At 37.9% G+C, this 19,814-nt stretch overlaps 1 protein-coding gene and 1 pseudogene across 2 annotated transcripts in view; one reads left to right on the top strand and one right to left on the bottom strand.

Moving 5' to 3' along the window:
* TUSC3 (tumor suppressor candidate 3) overlaps positions 1-19,814 on the bottom strand; it is a 222,162-nt gene that overhangs the window by 75,216 nt on the left and 127,132 nt on the right. For both annotated transcript variants that reach the window (XM_017867199.1, XM_017867198.1), the window contains one exon: positions 19,578-19,667. In XM_017867199.1, coding sequence (XP_017722688.1) covers positions 19,578-19,667 — 90 coding nt within the window. The remainder of the gene's footprint in view (positions 1-19,577; positions 19,668-19,814) is intronic.
* LOC108526455 (clathrin light chain A pseudogene) lies at positions 2,943-3,607 on the top strand (annotated as a pseudogene).

Raw genomic sequence — 19,814 nt, 5'->3', positions numbered from 1 at the left:
GAAGAAGCTGAATCCCTGAACTGACCAACAGTAAGTTCTGAAATTGAGTAAGTAATAAAAAGCCTAACAACAAGAAAAAGCCCAGGACCAGATGGATTCAAAGTGAAATTCTGCCAGATGTATAAAGAAGAGCTGCTACCATTCCCACTGAAACTACAGCAAATAAATAAATAAATAAATAAATAAATAAATAAATAAATAAATAAAAAAGAGGGGTCTCTTCCTGAACCCATTCTATGAGGCTAGCATCATCCTGATACCAAAAACTGACAGAGTTACAACTAAACCAGAAAACATTAGGCCAACATTTTTTATGAACATGGACCAAAAAATCCTCAACAAAATACTAGCAAACTAAATCCAGCAGTATATCAAAAAGTTAATCCACCATGATCAAGAAGTCTTTATCTCTGGGATGCAATGTTGGTTCAACATACACAAATCAATAAATGTGATGCATAACATAACAGAACTAATAAAACAAACCACATATGCCAGGTGTGGTGGCTCACGCCTGTAATCCCAGCACTTTGGGAAGCCACGGCGGATGGATCACTTCAGGCCAAGAGTTCTAGACCAGCCTGGCCAACATGGTGAAACCCTGTCTCTACTAAAAATACAAAAATTAGCCAGGCATAGTGGCAAGCACCTGTAATCCCAGTTACTTGGGAGGCTGAGGCATGAGAATCCTTTGAACCCAAGAGGCAGAGGTTGCAGTGAATTAAGATCATACCACTGCACTCCAGCCTAGGCAAGAGAGCAGACTTTGTCTCAAAACAAAAACCAAAACCACCTGATCATCTTCATACATGAAAGGCTTTCAAAAAAATTCAATATTCCTTCATGTTAAAAACCCTCAACAAACTAGACATTGAAGGAACATATTTCAAAAAAAATAAGAGCCCCTATGAAAACCCACTGCCAACATCATAGTGAATGGGTAAAGCTGGAAACATTCCCCTTGAAAGGTGGAACAAGATGAAGATGCCTTCTCTTACCACTCCAACACAACATGGTACTGTTAAGTCCTAGCAAGAGAAATCCAGCAAGAAAATGAAATAAAAGGCATCAAAATAAAAAGAAAGGAAGTCAAATTATCTATGTTTGCTGACAATATAACTCTATACCTAGAAAACCCCATAGTCTCTGTCCAAAAGCTCCTGGATCTGCTAAACAACTTCAGCAAAGTTTCAGAACAGTAAATCATGTAGAAAAATCAATTGCATTCCTATACACCAACAACATCCACGGTGAAAGCCAAATTAAGAATGCAATCCCATTCATAATTGCCACAAAAAGAATAAAATACTTAAGAATACAGATAACCAAGGAGGTAAAAGCTCTCTGAAATATTTCATAATTGTAAACCACTGTTCAAAGAAATGAGAGATGATACAAATGGAAAAACATCCCATGTTCATGATTATGAAGAATCACTATCGTTAAAATGACCACATTGCTCAAAGCAATCCACAAATTCATTGATATTCCTATTAAACTACCAAGGACATTCTTCACAGAATTAGGAAAAAAACTATTTTAAAATTCATATGGAACCAAAAATGGGCAAAGCTGGAAGCATTTGGCATTACCAGACTTCAAACTATACTGCAATGCTACAGTAACCATAACACCACTGTACTGGTACAAATATAGACACACAGACCAATGGAACAGAATAAGGAGCCCAGAAGTAATGCTGCAAACCTACAACTATCTGATCTTTGACAAACCTGACAAAAACAAACAATGGGGAAAGGATTCCCTATTCAGTAAATGGTGCTGGGATAACTCGCTAGCCATATGCAGAGGATTGAAACTGGATCCCTTCCTTACACCCTACACAAAAATCAACTCAAGATGGATGAAACACTTAAACGTAAAACCAAAACTATAAAACCCCAGAAGATAACCCAGGAAATACCGTTCTGGAGATAGGATCTGGCAAAGATTTCATGATGAAGACGCTCAAAGCAACTGCAAGAAAGAGAAAAATTGACGAATGGGACATAATTAAACTAAAGAGTTTCTGCACACCAGAAGAAGTTATCAACAGCATAAACAGACAACCTACAGGATAGGAGAAAGTGGTGGCAAATTACGCATCTGACAAAGGTCTAATATCCAGAATTCGTAAGAAAAATAAGCAAAAAAAAAAAAAAAAAACTCCCTTTAAAAGTGGGCAAAAGACATGAACTGACACTTTTCAAAAGCAGACAAACACCTGGCCCACAAGCATAAGAAGAAATGCTCAGCATCGTTAATCATTACAGAAATGCAAATCAAAACCACAATGAGATGCTACCTCACACCAATCAGAATGGCTACTAAAAAGACAGACAATAGATTTTGGCGAGATTGTGGAAAAGAAGAAAGCTTATACACTGCTGGTGGGAGTGTAAATTAGTTCTGCCAATGTGGAAGGCAGTCTGGCGATTTCTCAAAGAACTAAAAACAGAATTAATCACCATTTGACCCGGCAATCCCATTATTGTGTATATACCCCCCAAAAATGTAAGTTGTTCTACCATAAAGACACATAGACGTGTATGTGCATCATAGCACTATTCATAGGAGCAAAGAAATGGAATTAACCTAAATGTTCATCAATGGCAGAACAGATAAAGACAATGTGGTGCATATATACATATATATATATATATATGACTATTAAGCAGCCATAAAAAAGAATGAGATCATGTGCTTTGCAGAACATGAATGGAGTTGGATGCCATTATCCTAAACGAACTAACACAGGAACAGAAAACCAAATAGAGCATGTTCTCACTTATAAGTGGGTGGTAAACACTGAGTACATATAGACACAAAGAAAGGAACAACATCTCCCAGTTGGTACCACAACCACGATTGCCAGGCATGGTGTCGGTGGATTGGTTAGTTTGTCTCTTACCATTGGTGTCTGTGCCATTAAATTGCAAGACATGGCTGAGCAAGATCCATTTGGTGTCCCTGGTGGCACCCCTGGGGATCCTGTCCTGGGGAATGGAGTGGCCGGCGCCAGTGAAGAAGACCCGGCAGCGGCCTTCTTGGCACAGCAAGAGAGCAAGACTATGGGTATCAAGAACAACAAGGTCACCTTCGACATCCTGGATGGTGTCGCCCCCGGGCCCCAGCCACAAGGCGAACAGCTAGGGGTCCAGATGCTGTTGACGGAGTGATGATGGTGACTACCACCAGGAAATTAATGGTCCAAGAGACAATTATGCAGCTATTTCACAAGTGGATCGATTCTAATCACAGCCTGAAAATATTTGCAAATGGAAAGAAGAGAAAATGGAACACTTAGAAGCACTTGCTGCCTATTCTCAGAAGCAAGAAGCAGAGTGGAAAGAAAACATAATAAAGGAGCTGGAAGAGTGGTGTGCAAGACAAGATGAGCAGCTACAGAAAACAAAGGCAAACAACCAAGGGCAAACAAAGGCCAGAAGATTTTGTTAATGACGTTAATGAGTCATCCCCCAGCACTGAGTGGCATCAAGTGTCCTGGCTCTGTGACTGTAACCCCAGGTCCAGCAAGCAGGCCAAAGAGGTCCCCTGCATGCGCTCAGTCCTCAGCTCCCTCGAGCAGGCACCCCTGGTGCACTGATGAACCGCCCTTGGAAACATTACATCTGCAGTATCTTAATCCAACCCAGTGAAGTTCTACAAAATAACTAGATTAATTATACTGAGTTCTTCTGGACCAAACTTTTTTGTGTTTAGAGCTGATTGTTGTTTGTGATTGCATGTTTCCTTCAACTGTGTCCTCCCTGGCATACAGAGGAGGGGGAAGGAGGAAATGGGAGGGAGGGAAGCCTCCTAACAGTAGCTTCAACCTGTGCTTTTGTGCATTATTCTGAGAATAAATTTCTATCTCAAACAAAAACAAAAAACAAAAGACAGAAACAACAGACACTAAGGCCTACTTGAGGGTGAGGATCATAAAACTACCCATCGGGTACTATACTGATTACCTGGGCAGTGAAATAATCTGTACATCAAACCTTTGTGACATACAGTTTAGCTATATAACAGATCTGCACGTGTACCCTTGAACCTAAAAGTTAAAAACAAAGAATACTGAAGTGTTAGTTTTAGAATGTTCATCTCATGTAAGGCTACGAAAAACTTACTAAAATCATAGACTAGCATGATATGGAATCAAAACCTAATGACGCCTAATAAACATGCATTGAAAAGAATTTTCTGAGTTATTGAAATGTGCATCTTGTTTTGAAATTGTAGAGTTATAAATGAAAAATGCTTTTTTCAATCCTGAATGTACATAATTATGAATTATCTTTAATATAATTATACTTCACTGATATGAAAATAATTTCTTTGTTTTTTTTTTTAAGACCATAGGACTCTTTCCAGTGTACTACACAATTTACCTAATAGGAAAAAATGTAAAGAATATGAAAAAGTTAACAAGTAGTTTATCCCTTTCTCTGTGGGAAGACTGATTGATTCTCTCTTTTTGTTGTTATACTTTCTCCTCTGATGTAGTATTTCTTCTCGATACTCAGAGAATAATTAACTGTATTAGATGAAGTTTGACATATTAAGACACATTCGCATTATGTAGTTCTATAATCCCTCTGTGCATGTGGTTTTAATTACAAACAAATGTTAGCAGCGAAAACAACTTTTTTCCGATCCACTTAACATTTAGAAAGGCTAAAGATATAATTTGAGTTCCTATTTGCAAAGAAAGATTTATTTATCTATGCAATATCATTTATTTAGTATCTACCATGTGTGAAGTGCTTTGTCATGAAGTAAGGGTACAATTCACATGGTTCTTCATTGTAGTTAATTGCCAGGATCATAGGTAGGTAGCAACAATTGAAGGGAAGTATAAGAGCAGTCTGCGCTGGCAATCAAGATTCAGTCAGATGTTAGGATAAAGAATGCATATAGTTTAGATGATGACACTCAAAATTAAAACCAGGTAGAAAGAAGGAATGAAGAGGCAGACACAAATATTAAAAAATAAAAAGGAATATAAAGATAAGGCAGAGTTTGTAAGAGATCAGATGCAGTGTCACGGCCATAAAATGACCATGGTGCTGAGGCAAAATTCTAAAACAATTCCAGTCTCAAATATCATGCAACTCAGTAAGAAGCGAGGCTCTCAAGACTGAGACTTTAGGCTAACCGATATCATATTATGTATCCCCACTGGACAATGAGCTGCATGATATATCCGTACTACTAGTGCAAACAAAGTACATAACAGATACGTTAAGTGGATAGAAAAATAAAGGCATAAATAAATAAAAGGGAAGAATCTCAATTCCAAATACTACCACCAAGATTTCCGTATATCCTAATGTGTGTCAAATTACCTTGTCTTTGGCTGGGTTTTTTGTTTTAGCGATAATGTAGATTTCCATATATCCTAATGTGTGTCAATACTCTTTGTCCTGCTGGGTTTTTGTTAAGGAATGAGCATTTCCGTATATCCTAATGTGTGTCAATTACTTTGTCTGCTAGGTTTTTTTTGTTTAGATAATGTAGATTTCCATATATCCTATGGTGTGTCAATTAACTCGTCTTGCTGGGTTTTTTGTTTAGGATAATGTAAGATTTCCGTATATCCTAATGTGTTGTCAAATTACTCTTGTCTTGCTGGGTTTTTTTTTGTTTAGGATAATGTAGAGTTGGTCCATATATCCTTATGTGTGTCAATGACTCTTGTCTTGCTGGTTTTTTGTTTAGGATAATGTAGATTTACATTATCCTAATTGTGTGTCAATGACTCTGTCCCTTGCTGGGTTTTTTTGTGTAGGATAGATGTAGATTTCATATATTCTCCTAGATGTGGTGTCAAGTTACTCTTGTCTTGCTGGGTTTTTTTTGTTTAGGATAATGTTAACATTCTCTTTGCTGGTGATATGACGATTGTAATAAAGCCACTGAATGCCCTTTATAAATATTTCTGTTGAAAGCATTGCATTTAATCTAAATCAGTCTATATGATTTTTAACTTTTTTAAAAAATGGGATAATAGCATCCTTAATGGCTCTCAAAGACCTAGCATGTACAAAATCCCTGAGGCATGAAGGTGAAGGAAGTTGGATAAAGTATAATATGGTTGCCTAAGAAATAGGAAAAAAATGCCTCAGTGATAAATTTGAGACTACATCCGCAGGTCATTTTGCAATAAAATGTTCTGCATGTGCATGTAGAATATAACACTCAGTTTTACTCACAACTGACTTACAATGCAGTGAAAATTTCTGGACTATATCTGGCAAACCCATAGAAATCCTTGTCAAGCAGAAGCTAAAATCCAAATCTTGAAAATAACGCATTTGTTCATGGTGGGAGTTACAGCCTACGCATAAGCTTTATTTCGTCAAGCGCATACTGTTAAAAGATTATTGCTTTTTTAACAACAAAAATTGTTTTTGTGTCCTATGTAACCATACGTTCGTATAGTTTCCCTTTATTACACAATAATGACTGCTTTTGTGGTGACTTTCATGCTGTTCAGCGGACCATTAGTACTTGACTTGTGCCATTACATAGTATCTTAATAGTGACAAACAAACAAACTTGCAAATCAGCACAGCACCACACTGCCTGCACTATTAATTTTCTTTATATTCTCTGTGTTCATTTACATTTAAGTTCAATGAAGAAACACTTTGTCAATATCTTCAGGTTTTCCAAGACATGTTTGATTTCACAATTAATATATGAAAATATGAGCAGAGTCACTAGCCTTACAAATACCACTAATTTTTCAAAAACAAACTAAGAACTAAATGAACACCCAACAAAATACTCCTGTATTTTATTAAGCTTGTCAGGCCCGATTTGCTCACTGCAGTTGGAAAATTCACCTATTAAAGATAGAATCAGAATATTAGAGCTGATACAGGTCTGTTATACACTGATTCTGTTGGCTGCCACAAACTATGTGCCATTCTAAACAGTGTTTTCCCCAAGTGTACACTGTTGATGTTGAGGTCAATGTGCAGTAGAAATAAATGGCTCAGAGGACTGCAGTGAACACTACTTCTGAAAAATAGAATTCAAAACAAAGGCCCTGTTGACAGCATCAATAATAAACTTTCTGAGAAGGGAACAAATTATCTATCCATCTGTTTAAGAATTTTTAAAATCTTCAAGATGTCTAACTAGAAACAGCCGGGAACTGTCTATTCCACCAAAAGGAACCAAAATATCAAATAAACCATCACACTCTGAATAAAGATTTTGTGAGAAAGCATCAGGTCAACAGAGAGGAGATGGACATTGTGATTACAGAGGGAGGAAGCTAGGAGGCCACTGAGTCGTGGGGCACTAGGACCGGCCCCCTGTACTGAACCAGACCTGAGGAAGCAGTGAGTGAAGGAACTTCGGCACCACACTCCCACCACATACCTCTGGGATCCTAGCTACAGGTTTCCCAAGACCCCCAAATACCTCTGAACTGGCAGGGAAGCCACCCAGAGAATAGGCAGAAGCACAGCTCAAACTTGCATACATCCCCAAATGTTTCACTGTGCAGTGCAGCTGCAGCAAAATGTGGGACCATAGGTGTCCATGCCCCAAGGCTTGCCATGCTGTACTGAGTGGCTGCAGCTCCTGCTGTCTGCTAGGCTGGAAGAGAGCAGGGCCACCATTGCCACAGGGCTGGGGTGCATCTGATCCATGTAACCCCATGGCCCCTCCTAAGCCTGCCTGCCTGAGTGATCTTGCAGAAGTGTGCCCACAGCACAGCCTCCATTGCCCCTTCTGAGTGTTTTGCTGGAGGCCTAGGAGCAGTCTGCTCTCCTGCAGCACAGCTGGTCCTGACATCCAGGGGCTAGAGAACAAACCCCTGGATCTGGTCCCAACTCCCCAGGACTTGACAACACCACCCAGGGATACCAAGCTGAGATCTGTGGCCTTAGCTTGAGTGGGCAAGCAGCCCTCAGTCTCAGAACACAGAGAAGACTGTGGCATGGGCTCATGTGCTGACATCAGAGCTGGGCATCCCCTCTTCCGTAAGACTAGTCCGGGACGAATGCAGCCTGACAGCCAGCTGCAGCTTCTTCCCCAAGGAGTCCCAAGGCATCAAATGTCTAGAACAGTTATCTGGGTGCAGAAGGCTTAGGACAAGCTTAGCCGGTTGGGCCTGTTCCTGGTGCAGACACTGGAGGGAGACCCACCAGGTCAGGACAACTCAACCTTGTTGGGCTGCCAGGTTGAAAATATACCAGTTGTACATATGGTTCCATGCCCTGGTCAGGATCCTCTGCCCTTCATCTGCTGCATCACCAGACCACCAGTGAACACACTCCACAACTCGTTCTGACTCACGCAAATACAGAGAACAGTGGGTTTCCAACGAGTTATGACTCTCCTGGACTGCTCTACAGGAGGCAGAAGCATAGCCCATTAGAGCCCACCCCCCACCCACCCCCAAGGCAAGGAAAACATTGGAAAGGCACCAGTAGTTGGATGGGTTACCACCAAAGCTCAGAAACCAGAGAGGCAGTCATATCTCACCCCCGCCTTCCCTCCCCACAGCACTACTGTGGATGCAGTGAAATACAAAAGTCTCCCATCCAAGTACTAACCAGGCCTGACCCTGCTTAGCTTCCGAGATCAGATGAGACCGGGCGTGTTCAGGGTGATTAAGAAAATGTGGCAAATATACACCTTGGAATACTATGCAGCCATAAAAAAGGAGGAGTTTGTGTCCTTTGTAGGGACATGGATGCAGCTGGAAACCATCATTCTTAGCAAACTATCTCAAGAACAGAAAACCAAACACCGCATGTTCTCACTCATAGGTGGGAACTGAACAATGAGATCACTTGGACTCGGGAAAGGGAACATCACACACCGGGGCCTACCATGGGGAGGGGACGGGGAGGGATTGCATTGGGAGTTATACCTAATGTAAATGACGAGTTGATGGGTGCTGACGAGTTGATGGGTGCAGTCCACCAACATGGCACAAGTATACATATGTAACAAACCTGCACGTCATGCACATGTACCCTAGAACTTAAAGTATAATAAGAATAAAAATAAATAAATAAACAAATAAATAAATAAATAAAAGAAATACAAAAGTGGAGAGCACAACCAAGATCCTATTTGCAGGCCCTTATCTCTTAAGTGTCATCCAGTGGACTGCAATCTGAATTACACCACCAAACGAAACCACATTGCTTCAACACTCAGAGCCTGTGAAACCCACCACAGGAACCTATTTGCAACCAAGGAAATCGTACAAAGTCTTGGCCCTACGAAAGCACTCAGAGACGAAGCCAACTGACTATACACAGCATACGTCATAGTCAAACCTTCAAGGAAAAGAGAATATAAAATAAAAGCCCCAACCAAACAAAAGCAAATTCAAAAGAAAAAGCAGCACCACTTCCTTCTGAGAAGGAATCAGTACAAGAAGTACAAGAATTGAAAAAGTTAGTCTTTTGTAATGTCCAAAGGATTGCACTAGCTCCCTAAAAATCGATCCTAACCAGGATGAAATGTGTGAAATTAAAGATATAAATTCAGAAGCTGGATGGCAAAGAAGCTCAACGAGATCCAAGAGGAAGTTGAAATCCAATCCAAGCAAGTCAGAAAAGCAATTCAAAATTTGAAAGACAACAAAGATATAGTAAGAAAGAAACAAACTAAACCTCTGGAATTGAGAAATCCACTACAGGAATTTCAAATTACAGTTGGAAGTCTTAACAATAGACTAGATCAAGCAGAAGAAACAATTTCAGAGCCTGAAGATCACTCCTTCAAATCAACCCAGTCAGATAAAGAAAAAATAATTTTAAAAAATGAACAAAGCCTCTGAGAAATAAGAGATTATGTAAAACAACCAAATCTGTGACTCATTTTGCATTCTTAAGAGAAAGCAGAAAACTTGGAAAACATATTTGAGGACATAACCCACAAATATTTCCCCAATCTCATTAGAGAAATGAATGTGCAAATACAAGAACTGCAGAGATTCCCTGCAAGAAACTACACAAGATGACTGTCCCCAAGGCAAATAGTCATCAGCCTTTCCAAGGACAATGCAAAAGAAAAATCTTAAAGGCAGCTAGAGAAAAGGGTCCTATCACCCATGAAGGGAACCCCATCAGGGTAACATAGGACTCCCTGTCAGAAAACATACAAGCCAGAAGAGAGTGGGGCCAACTTTTAGAATTCTTAAAGAAACAAAATTCCAACCAGCAATTTCATCTCATGCCAAACTAAGCTGATAAGTGAAAAAATAAAATCTTTCCCAGAGAATCAATCACTAAGAGAATTTATTACTACAAGACTGGCCTTACAAGACCTACTTAAGAAAGTTCTAAACATGGAAACAAAAGAGTAATAGCTGCCACCACAGAAACACACATAAGCACATGGCCCAGAGACCCTATAAAGCGACTACACAATCAAGACTAAAGGTTAACCAGCTAACAACAGCACAATAGGAAGAAAACTTCGCTTATCAGTATTAACGTTGAATGTAAACAGTCTAAACGCTCCACTTAATAGACAGTGGAAAACTGCATTAAAATATGTTCTGTCTCCAATAGATTCATTTCACAAGTAACAATACTCATAGGCTCAAAGTAATGGATAAAGATCTAACACTCAAATGAAAAACAAAACAGAGCAGAGACTGTACTTATATGAGATAAAACTGACTTCAAATCAACAACAGTTAAAAAAGGACAAAGAAGGTAATTACATAATGATAAAGAGTTCATTCAGAAGACTTAAGTATCTTAAATATACATGCATCCAAAATTGGAGCACCCAGATTCATAAAACATTCATAAAATTTTCTAGACTTACAAAAGACTTGGATAGGCACAGAACAATAGTGGGGAAATGTCGAGATCCCAATCACAGCATTAGACAGATAACTGAGGCAGAAAATTAACAAAGAAATTCTGAACTTAAATTAAATGCAATGGACTTAACTGACATCTACAGAATACTCTGCAAAACAACCACAGAATAAACATTCTTCTTATCTGAACATGAAACATCTTTGGTGTACTCAAAAGAATCAAAATCATACCAAGCATATTCTCAGATCACAGTGGAATAAAAATAGAAATTAATTTCAAGAGGAAATCTCAAAAACACAAAATTACACAGTAACTAAATAATTTGCTCCTGAATGATTTTTGGGTAAATAACAAATTAAGGAAGAAAACAAAAAATTGTTTGAGTCAAATGATAGCAAAGATACAACATACCAAAATCTTTAGGATACAGTAAAACCAATGTTAAGAGAAATGTTCATAGTGTTAAATACCTATATCAAGAAGACAGAAAAATCTCAACTGTCTAACATCACATCTAGGGAAATTAGAAAAACAAGAAAAAACTAGCCCAAAAGGTGGCAGACAAAAATAAATAACTAAAATCAGAGCGTAACTCAATGAAATTGAAGACAGAAATCTATATAAAGAATCAATGAAACCAAAAGTTGGTTCTTTGAAAGGATAAACAAGATCAAAAGACTACTGGCTAGATTAACAAAGAAGAAAAAGAAAAGATGCAAATAAGCACAATCAGAAATGACAAAGGTGACATTACAACTGATGCCACAGAAATAAAAAAGATACTCAGGCACTATATTAATACCTCATTGTACAAAAACTAGAAAATCTAGAGTAAATGGATAAATTCCTGGAAACATACGCTCTTCCAAGACTGAATCAGGAAGAAACCGAAACCCTGAACAGACAAATACTGACTTCCAAAATTGAATCAGTAACAAAAAACCTACTAACCAAAAAAAGCCCTGGACCAGATGTATTCAGATGAATTCTGTAAAATATATAAAGAAGAAATGGTACCAACCCTACCGAAACGGCTCAAAAAAAAAAAAAAAAAAAAAAAAGGAGGACAGAATCCTCAGATGAATTCAAGATGGATAATAAAGAAGAGTTGACATCAACTTTACTGAAACTATTCCAAAAAAAAACACACACACAAAGGAGGAATCCTCCCATCCTCCCTAACACATTCTATGTAGCTAGCAGCACCGATACCAAAACCTGGCAAAGACACAACAACAAAAAATTATACACCAATATCACTAATGAACATAGATGTAAAAATCCTCAACAAAATACTATTATAGCAAACTGAATCCAACAGCACATTCAAAAGTTAACTCACTATAATCAAGGAGGTTTCATTTCTGGGATGCCAAGTTGGTTCAACATATACAAATCAATAAATGTAATACGCCACATAAACATATTTAAAAACAAAACCATACCATAATCACAATAGGCACAGAAAAAGCTTTCAATAATGTCCAGCATCTATTCGTGATAAAAATCCTCAAAGCATCAAAGGAATATACTTCAAAATCATAAGAGCCATCTATGACAAACCCACAGGCAACATCATACTGAACAGGAGACAAAAGCTGGAACCATTCTCCCTGAGAACTGGTACAAGACAAGGATGTCTACTCTCTGCTCCTATTCAGCATAGTACTGGAAGTCTTCATGAGAGCAATAAGGAAAGAAAAAGAAACAGAAGACATCCAAATAGGAAAAGAATAAGTCAAAGTGTCTCTTTTTGCAGATCATATGATTCTATATCTAGAAAACCCTAAAGACTCTACCAAAAGGCCTGATAAACGATTTCAGTAAAGTTTCGGGATACAAAATCAATCTACAAAAATTAGTAGCATTTCTAAATAATGCTTGAATTATTGAAATAACGTTCAAGCTGAGAATCAAATCAAGAACACATTCTTATTCACAACTGCCCGTCCCCCCACAGACACACACACATTACTTAGGCATACATGTAACCGAAGAGGTGAAAGATCTCTATAAGGAGAGCTACAAAACATTGCTGAAAGAAATCACGGATGACACAAATAAAGGGAAAAACATCCCATGCTCATGGATTGGAAGGAGGCTCACTATCATTAAAATGGCCATTCTGCCCAAAGCAATGTACAGGTTCAGTACCATTTCTCTCCATTTACCATGATTTTTCACAGAATTAAAAAAAAAAAAAAGCTATTCTTTTTTTTTTTTTCTGTTTTGATTTGGTTTACTTTATTTATTTATTTTTTTATTATACTTTAAGTTCTAGGGTACATGTGCATAACGTGCAGGTTTGTTACATATGTATATTTGTGCCATGTTGGTGTGCTGCACCCATCAACTCGTCAGCACCCATCAATTCATCATTTATATCATGTATAACTCCCCAATGCAATCCCTCCCTCCTCCCCCCTCCCCATGATAGGCCCCAGTGTGTGATGTTCCCCTTCCCGAGTCCAAGTGATCTCATTGTTCAGTTCCCACCTATGAGTGAGAACATGCGGTGTTTGGTTTTCTCTTCTTGTGATAGTTTGCTAAGAATGATGGTTTCCAGCTGCATCCATGTCCCTACAAAGGATGCAAACTCATCCTTTTTTATGGCTGCATAGTATTCCATGGTGTATATGTGCCACATTTTCCAAAAGCTATTCTAAAATTCATATGGAACCCAAACATAGCATAAACAGTCAAGGTAATCCTAAGCAAAAATGACAAAGCTGGAGGGATATTACCTAACATCAAACTATACTACAAAGCAACAGTAACCACAACAGCATAGTATTGGTACAAAAATAGACATGCAGACCAATGGAAGAAAACAGACAACCCAGAAGTAAAGTTACACATCTACAACCACCTGATCTTTGACAAAGTCTACACAAACAATGGGGAATAAACACCTATTCAATAAATGGTGCTGGGGTAAGTGGCTAGCCATATGCAAAAGAATGAAAGTTGACTCCTAGCTTTCCACATACACAAAATTAACTCAAAATGGATTAAAGACTTAAAAATACCTAAAACTATAAAAATCCCAGATGAAAACCTAAGAAATATCCTTTTGGACACTGGCCTAGTCAAACATTTTATGACTAAGTCTTCAAAAGCAATCGCAAACAAAACAAAAATTGACAAGTGGAACCTAATTATACTGAAGAGCTTCTACACAGCAAAAGAAACTATCAACAGAGTAAACTGACAACCTGCACAGGAGAAAAGACAAACTATGCATCTGATGAAGGACTAATATCCAGAATCTATAAGGAACTTAAAAAACTTAAGCAAAAAATAAAGAACCCCATTAAAAAGTGGGCAAAGGATATGAACCGATACTTCTCAAAAGAAAACACACAAGTGGCCAATAAACATGAAAAAATGCTCATCAACACTAATCATCAGAGAAATGCAAATCAAAACTACAATGAGACACCACTTCACACAAGTCAGAATGGCTATTATAGAAAAGTCAAAAAAACACAGATGTTTACAAGGCTGTGGAGAAAAGGGAATGCTTATACACCACTGCTGGGAATGCAAATTAGTTCAGCCACTGTGGAAAGCAGTTTGGAGAACTTTCAAGGAACTAAATGAGAACTGCCATTCTACCTAGCAATCTCATTACTGGGTATATACATAAAAGAAAATAAACAGTTCTACCAAAAAGACACAAGTACTTGTATGTTCACTGTAGAATTATTCACAATAGCAAAGACATTAAATCAACCTAGGTGCTCATCCACAGTGAATTAAATAAAGAAAATATGGTACATATACACCAGGGAATACTATGCAGCCATTACAAATAACAAAATCACGTCCTCTGAATCAACATAAATGCAGCTGGAGTTGCAAATTCATGCAGAAACAGGAAAACAAATATTGTATGTTCTCACAAGTGGGAGCTAAACCTTGGATGCATACGGACATATACATTAGAACAACAGATGCTAGGGACTCCAAAAAGAGGGAGTGAGGGAAGGAGGCCAAAATCTGAAAAACTTCCTATCTGTGTGATGGCTTCAGCAATGCCCAATCCTCAGCATCACACAATATACTCTTGTAACAACCTGCGCATGTACTCCATCAATCTAAAATTTTTAAAAAGACCTGTTAAAATGTGAAACAAAGATAAAATTTCTTATAGAGATAGATGTTCTTAAATACGCATATATTTTTATACTTTTTTCTGAAGGAATGTTTACAAGACTTATGGTACTGGCTTAAAAATAAAACTATATTTAATTGATGAGACTTTTATTTGTTGCTTTGTTTTCCAGAGCATAGCTTGAAATAAAACCAATACCAAATGTGTTTTTTTCATGATTTTTGTCCTCTCTGTTGGAATCTACTAAAACAGAACAAACTAACCTAAGTTGTAGTAAATATAGTCTATGAGTAGTACACTGCCCATGTTTCTTTGCCCTTAATGCCTTAGTGTGTTCCAGCCTGACTTCCACCACCAGCACCTGCATTTCTTTGACTGGCTGGCTTTCTTTGACAGATGAAGTCCACCAGTGCTGGAGAAGTAATAACTTTGCCAAGAGAATAGCACTCAGCAAATGACTGATGAGATCTGGTGTATAAATACCTCAGCTCCCTCACCACTGCAGTAGGAAAGTTGATATATGTGTTCTACACAGGCTCCCCCAGATCCCATAGCAGAATTAAGCTTCAGTCGCTCACAACACTGACTGGATAAACACATCTTTGTTGGCTGCTTTCCTTCCTAGACTTAGTTTCCCACTCTTCTCCCATGTTTCCTTAACCTCCAATATGAACTTCTTTCACTTAAATCACTGTCTTTGGATCTGTTCTGAAAGGACTTCAAAATAAGACAAGTGTGTTTTCGACTTTTAAAAGTGCTTATGCAGACGAGGCCTCTCCAACCAGTGGGTGTTTCTGTCTCTGTCTCTCTGTTCCTCCCACCCATGGCACCCTTCTTGGTGCTTCCAGCTTCTGCCTATCTTACTACTCCCCCACCTTTTCTGCCCCTGGACTAAGCCTACTGCTGGCTTGCCCCTGGTAGCTGCGTGTCATAGGACCTGGCTCTGTCTGACACCGCCTTCCCTCTTTGCCTTATGGCACTGCCGTCTACCAGGTTTGTGTTGATATGGGCATGGACACAGCCATTCGCAGCCCTGTATTTATTATCAGATTTTATCTACCAAAAATTCCACACTAAGAAAAGCAGAATTCAACTAATTTTACAGAAGAACGAGAGAATAAGTAACTTCCCCAAAAAAGACAGACCCAGTAAGAGGCAGAGTTTGGAAAAGAATTCTGGTCTGTTTTCTTTCTGTTTCTCTTTGCCTGCACACTTCAAGACAAAGGCATAAAAATGCCTCTGTGAACCAGAGTCTTTACTTTCTCTTATTAAAATCTCTTTTTAAGCATATAAAATGTCACAGATTAAATCACATTTACTAATGCATAGTAAAAGAAAACCCATTTACAGATGGACACAGTGGCTCAGGCCTATAATCCAAGAACTTTGGGAGGCCAAGGTAGGAGAACTGCTTGAGTCCAGGAGTTGAAGACCACCCTGGGCAACACAGTGAGATCCTATTTCTTGGGGGAAAAAAAAAGGCCAGGCACAGTGGTATGGGCCTGTAGCGTGAGGTACTTAGGACACTGAGGTAGGAGAATCACTTGAGCCAGGAGTTGAAGGCTGCGGTGAGCTATGATCGCACCACTGCACCAAGGTGACAGAGTCAGACTCTAACTCTATAAAATTAAAATTCTTAAAAATTAAAAAAAATCATTTACAAACCAATCATATTTACTAATGACTTTCAATATATACAACCATCCGAAACATTAAATGTAGGTCAGCATGATCCTAATCTCTAGATATTTCAGTTTTTCAAATTATCTCTTTTTTGAAGAAAAAAGAAAATCATTCTTTGGGATTATATGCTAGATGGGTTATTTTTCTTGGCTGCAAATTACGTAGGAAGACCAAATTGTATCTAAGGTTCTCTAGGCTTCTCACTTTCAACACTGTGACATCTGGAGTTGGATGATTTTTTTAATTGGGTATAGGAGGCTGTCCTTTGTATTTTAGGTGTTCAGCAGCATTCCTGGCCTCTACCACTAACGCCAGGAGTGGGTAGATGCCCTGAAAGTTGAGCAACCTGAAATGTATCCAGACACTACCAAATGTCCCCTGGAAAATGGCCCCTGAAACAACCCAGGAAATACCATTCTGGACACTGGCCTTGGCAAAGCATTTATGGATAAGACCTCAAAAGCAATTTAACAAAATAAAAAATTGACAAGTGGGACCTAATTAAACTAAAAAAGCTTTGGCACAGCAAAAGAAACTATCAACAGAGTAAACAGATACCCTACAGAATGGCAGAAAACATTTACAAACTATGTACTTGACAAAGGTCTAATATCCAGAATCTATAAGCAACTTAAATCAACAATCAGAAAATTAATAACCCCATTAAAAAGCAGACAAAGACATGAAGACACTTCTGAAAAGAAGACAGATAAGTGGGCAAGCAATATATGGAAAGATGCTCCACCCATCGTACATTTAATTTCTAATCATTTAATTTCATACATTTAATTTCTAATCATCAGAAAAATGCAAATTAAAACCACAATGGAATACCATTTCACACCAGTCAGAATGGCTGTTTTTTAAAAGTCAAAACATAATAGATGCTAGCAAGCTGTGCAGAAAAGGGAACACAGACACTGCTGGTGGGAATGTAAATTAGTACAACTATAACGGAAAACAATATGAAGATGTCTGAAAGAACTTAAGATATACCTACGGTTCCACCCAGCAATTCCTTTGCTGGGTGTATACCCAAAGGAAAATAAATTGTTCTACAAAAAAGACACATGCACTCGTATGTTCACTGCAGCATTATTCTCAACACCAAAGACATCGAATCAACTGACGTGTCCATCCACAGTGTGGATAAAGAAAATGTGGTACATATGCAACATGGAATACTACATAGCCATAAAAAACAATGAACTCATGTCCTTTGTAGCAATATGGATGCAGCTGGAGGCCATTATCCTAAGCAAATTAACAGAAACAGAAAATCAAGTACTGCATGTTCTTACAAGTAGGAGCTAAACATTGGATACACATGGACACAGAGAGAGGAAAAACAGACACTGCGGGCTACTAGAGGGTAGAGGAGGAAAGGGCTGAAAAACTACCTATTTGGTACTATACTCAGTACTTGGGTGACAAGATCATTCATACCCCAATACTTAGTATCATGCAATATACCAATGTAAATAACCCGCACAGGTACCCCCTAACCCAAAAGTTTTACCAAACAAACAAAAAAAAGTCTGATACCCTCCCAAAAAAAGGATACAATGATATGTTAAAATATTCCATAAGAATGTTGAACAATTTTTCGTATACTATAACAAACCACAAACAGTAATGAATTGTTTTGAATTCATTATTATATATAATGAATTACTGGGGTCATGGCAAAAGGCAAATGGACAAAATAACACATTAAGTAAATTATGTAACATACTGTAAGGTGACAAGTACTGTGGAGAAAAAATAAAACAGGAGAGGGAGACAGACTGTAGGGACTGGGGAAGAGGAAGAAAGGAAAAGTCCAGCTTTAAATAGTGTGGTCAGGAAGGGTCTTGTTGGGAAGCCAGCATTTGCGAGAAAAATTAACGGTAAGGGAATAAGTTATTGCTCTAAAATTACTTCCAATTATTTTTCTTTGTGTAACTGAATTTTGAATATTGAAGGCTTTCTGAAGTTACTGTTCTTTCTAAATAATGCCAGATTTCAAAAGCATATAAATATAGCAAAAACTATGTCTAATTTATTATGGCAACCAATTATTCAGACAGGCTAGCTTTGACTCCGTATCTCTGTCTGTACTACAGAAATCTGAAAACGTTCCCCAAAATATGGGACCAAATGATTATTATATAGTAATAATAGTAATTATTTTATTATTAGCAGGTGAAAATGAAGAGAGAATAGATGAAACAAAATAGTTACGAGACGAGAACTGAAAAGTCTAGTGATGGCTACAAGAAGCCATGCCATTATATTATTCTCAAAATATGTACCTTTTCCAAAAGAAAAGTAGAAAAGTCAGAGAGAAAATGAAAAACTGTTCATCTTCACCACCCTAATACTGTCTCAAAGACAGTATGTTTCTATGTTGATTTATCACAGTATTTCCTACTCACCGAAGGTAAGGAGAAGGCAACAAACTCAGTTATGTGAATTCAGTAGCAGTCACTAATGTGAACTCTCCTACTAATGTGCACATCAATTTCACTTTTACTTCTGTGGCAAAGAGCTTCTAACATTCTAATACAATGACCAATAGGGTTTTTAACAATGTCATAATTAATCCCTTCTGAAGAAAGTTAAATTTACCATGGATGGGAGGGACACTGACTACAAACTGTTCCAATTTCCTCTAGTGGGGTTATATATTATTGCCATAGCAGTAGATAAACTTGAAAAAATAGTGTATACATGTATATTTGATATGGTAGATACTAATTTTTAAAATCAACACTAAAGCGGCCTTCATCCTAAAAAAAAGTAATACTGTGTGTGTGTATGCATATGTGTATATATGTGACACAGGTAGTAAATTAGAAAGAATATGTATTTTGAATTACAAACAGACTCTTTTCCTACTAAACACTAAACATAATTTCTTATTCCTAAATTAAGCTGGATTAAACTTCAGAATATTCATGCTTACGAATTATACTTACCACTTGCCCATTGTGTGGGTTCTTATGAGCATATGGAGGTCCACGGATATGGTTCCACATCTGGCCAGAAGTCATAGCAAAGACTATACACTGAAAAACAGGGTATAATATATCAATATGTAAACCAAAGAATACCAGAATAATGCATTTCTAAAAGATAATGGTCATCAAGAAACTACCTTTTAAAAATCATACATCAGTTCACCCATTTAAAAAATTTTCACTTATTAACTATGT

Source organism: Rhinopithecus bieti, unplaced genomic scaffold (genome assembly GCF_001698545.2).
Source record: "Rhinopithecus bieti isolate Rb0 unplaced genomic scaffold, ASM169854v2 scaffold_2888, whole genome shotgun sequence".
Classification (NCBI taxonomy): Eukaryota; Metazoa; Chordata; class Mammalia; order Primates; family Cercopithecidae; genus Rhinopithecus; species Rhinopithecus bieti.
This window is presented reverse-complemented; position numbering and strand designations above follow the sequence as displayed.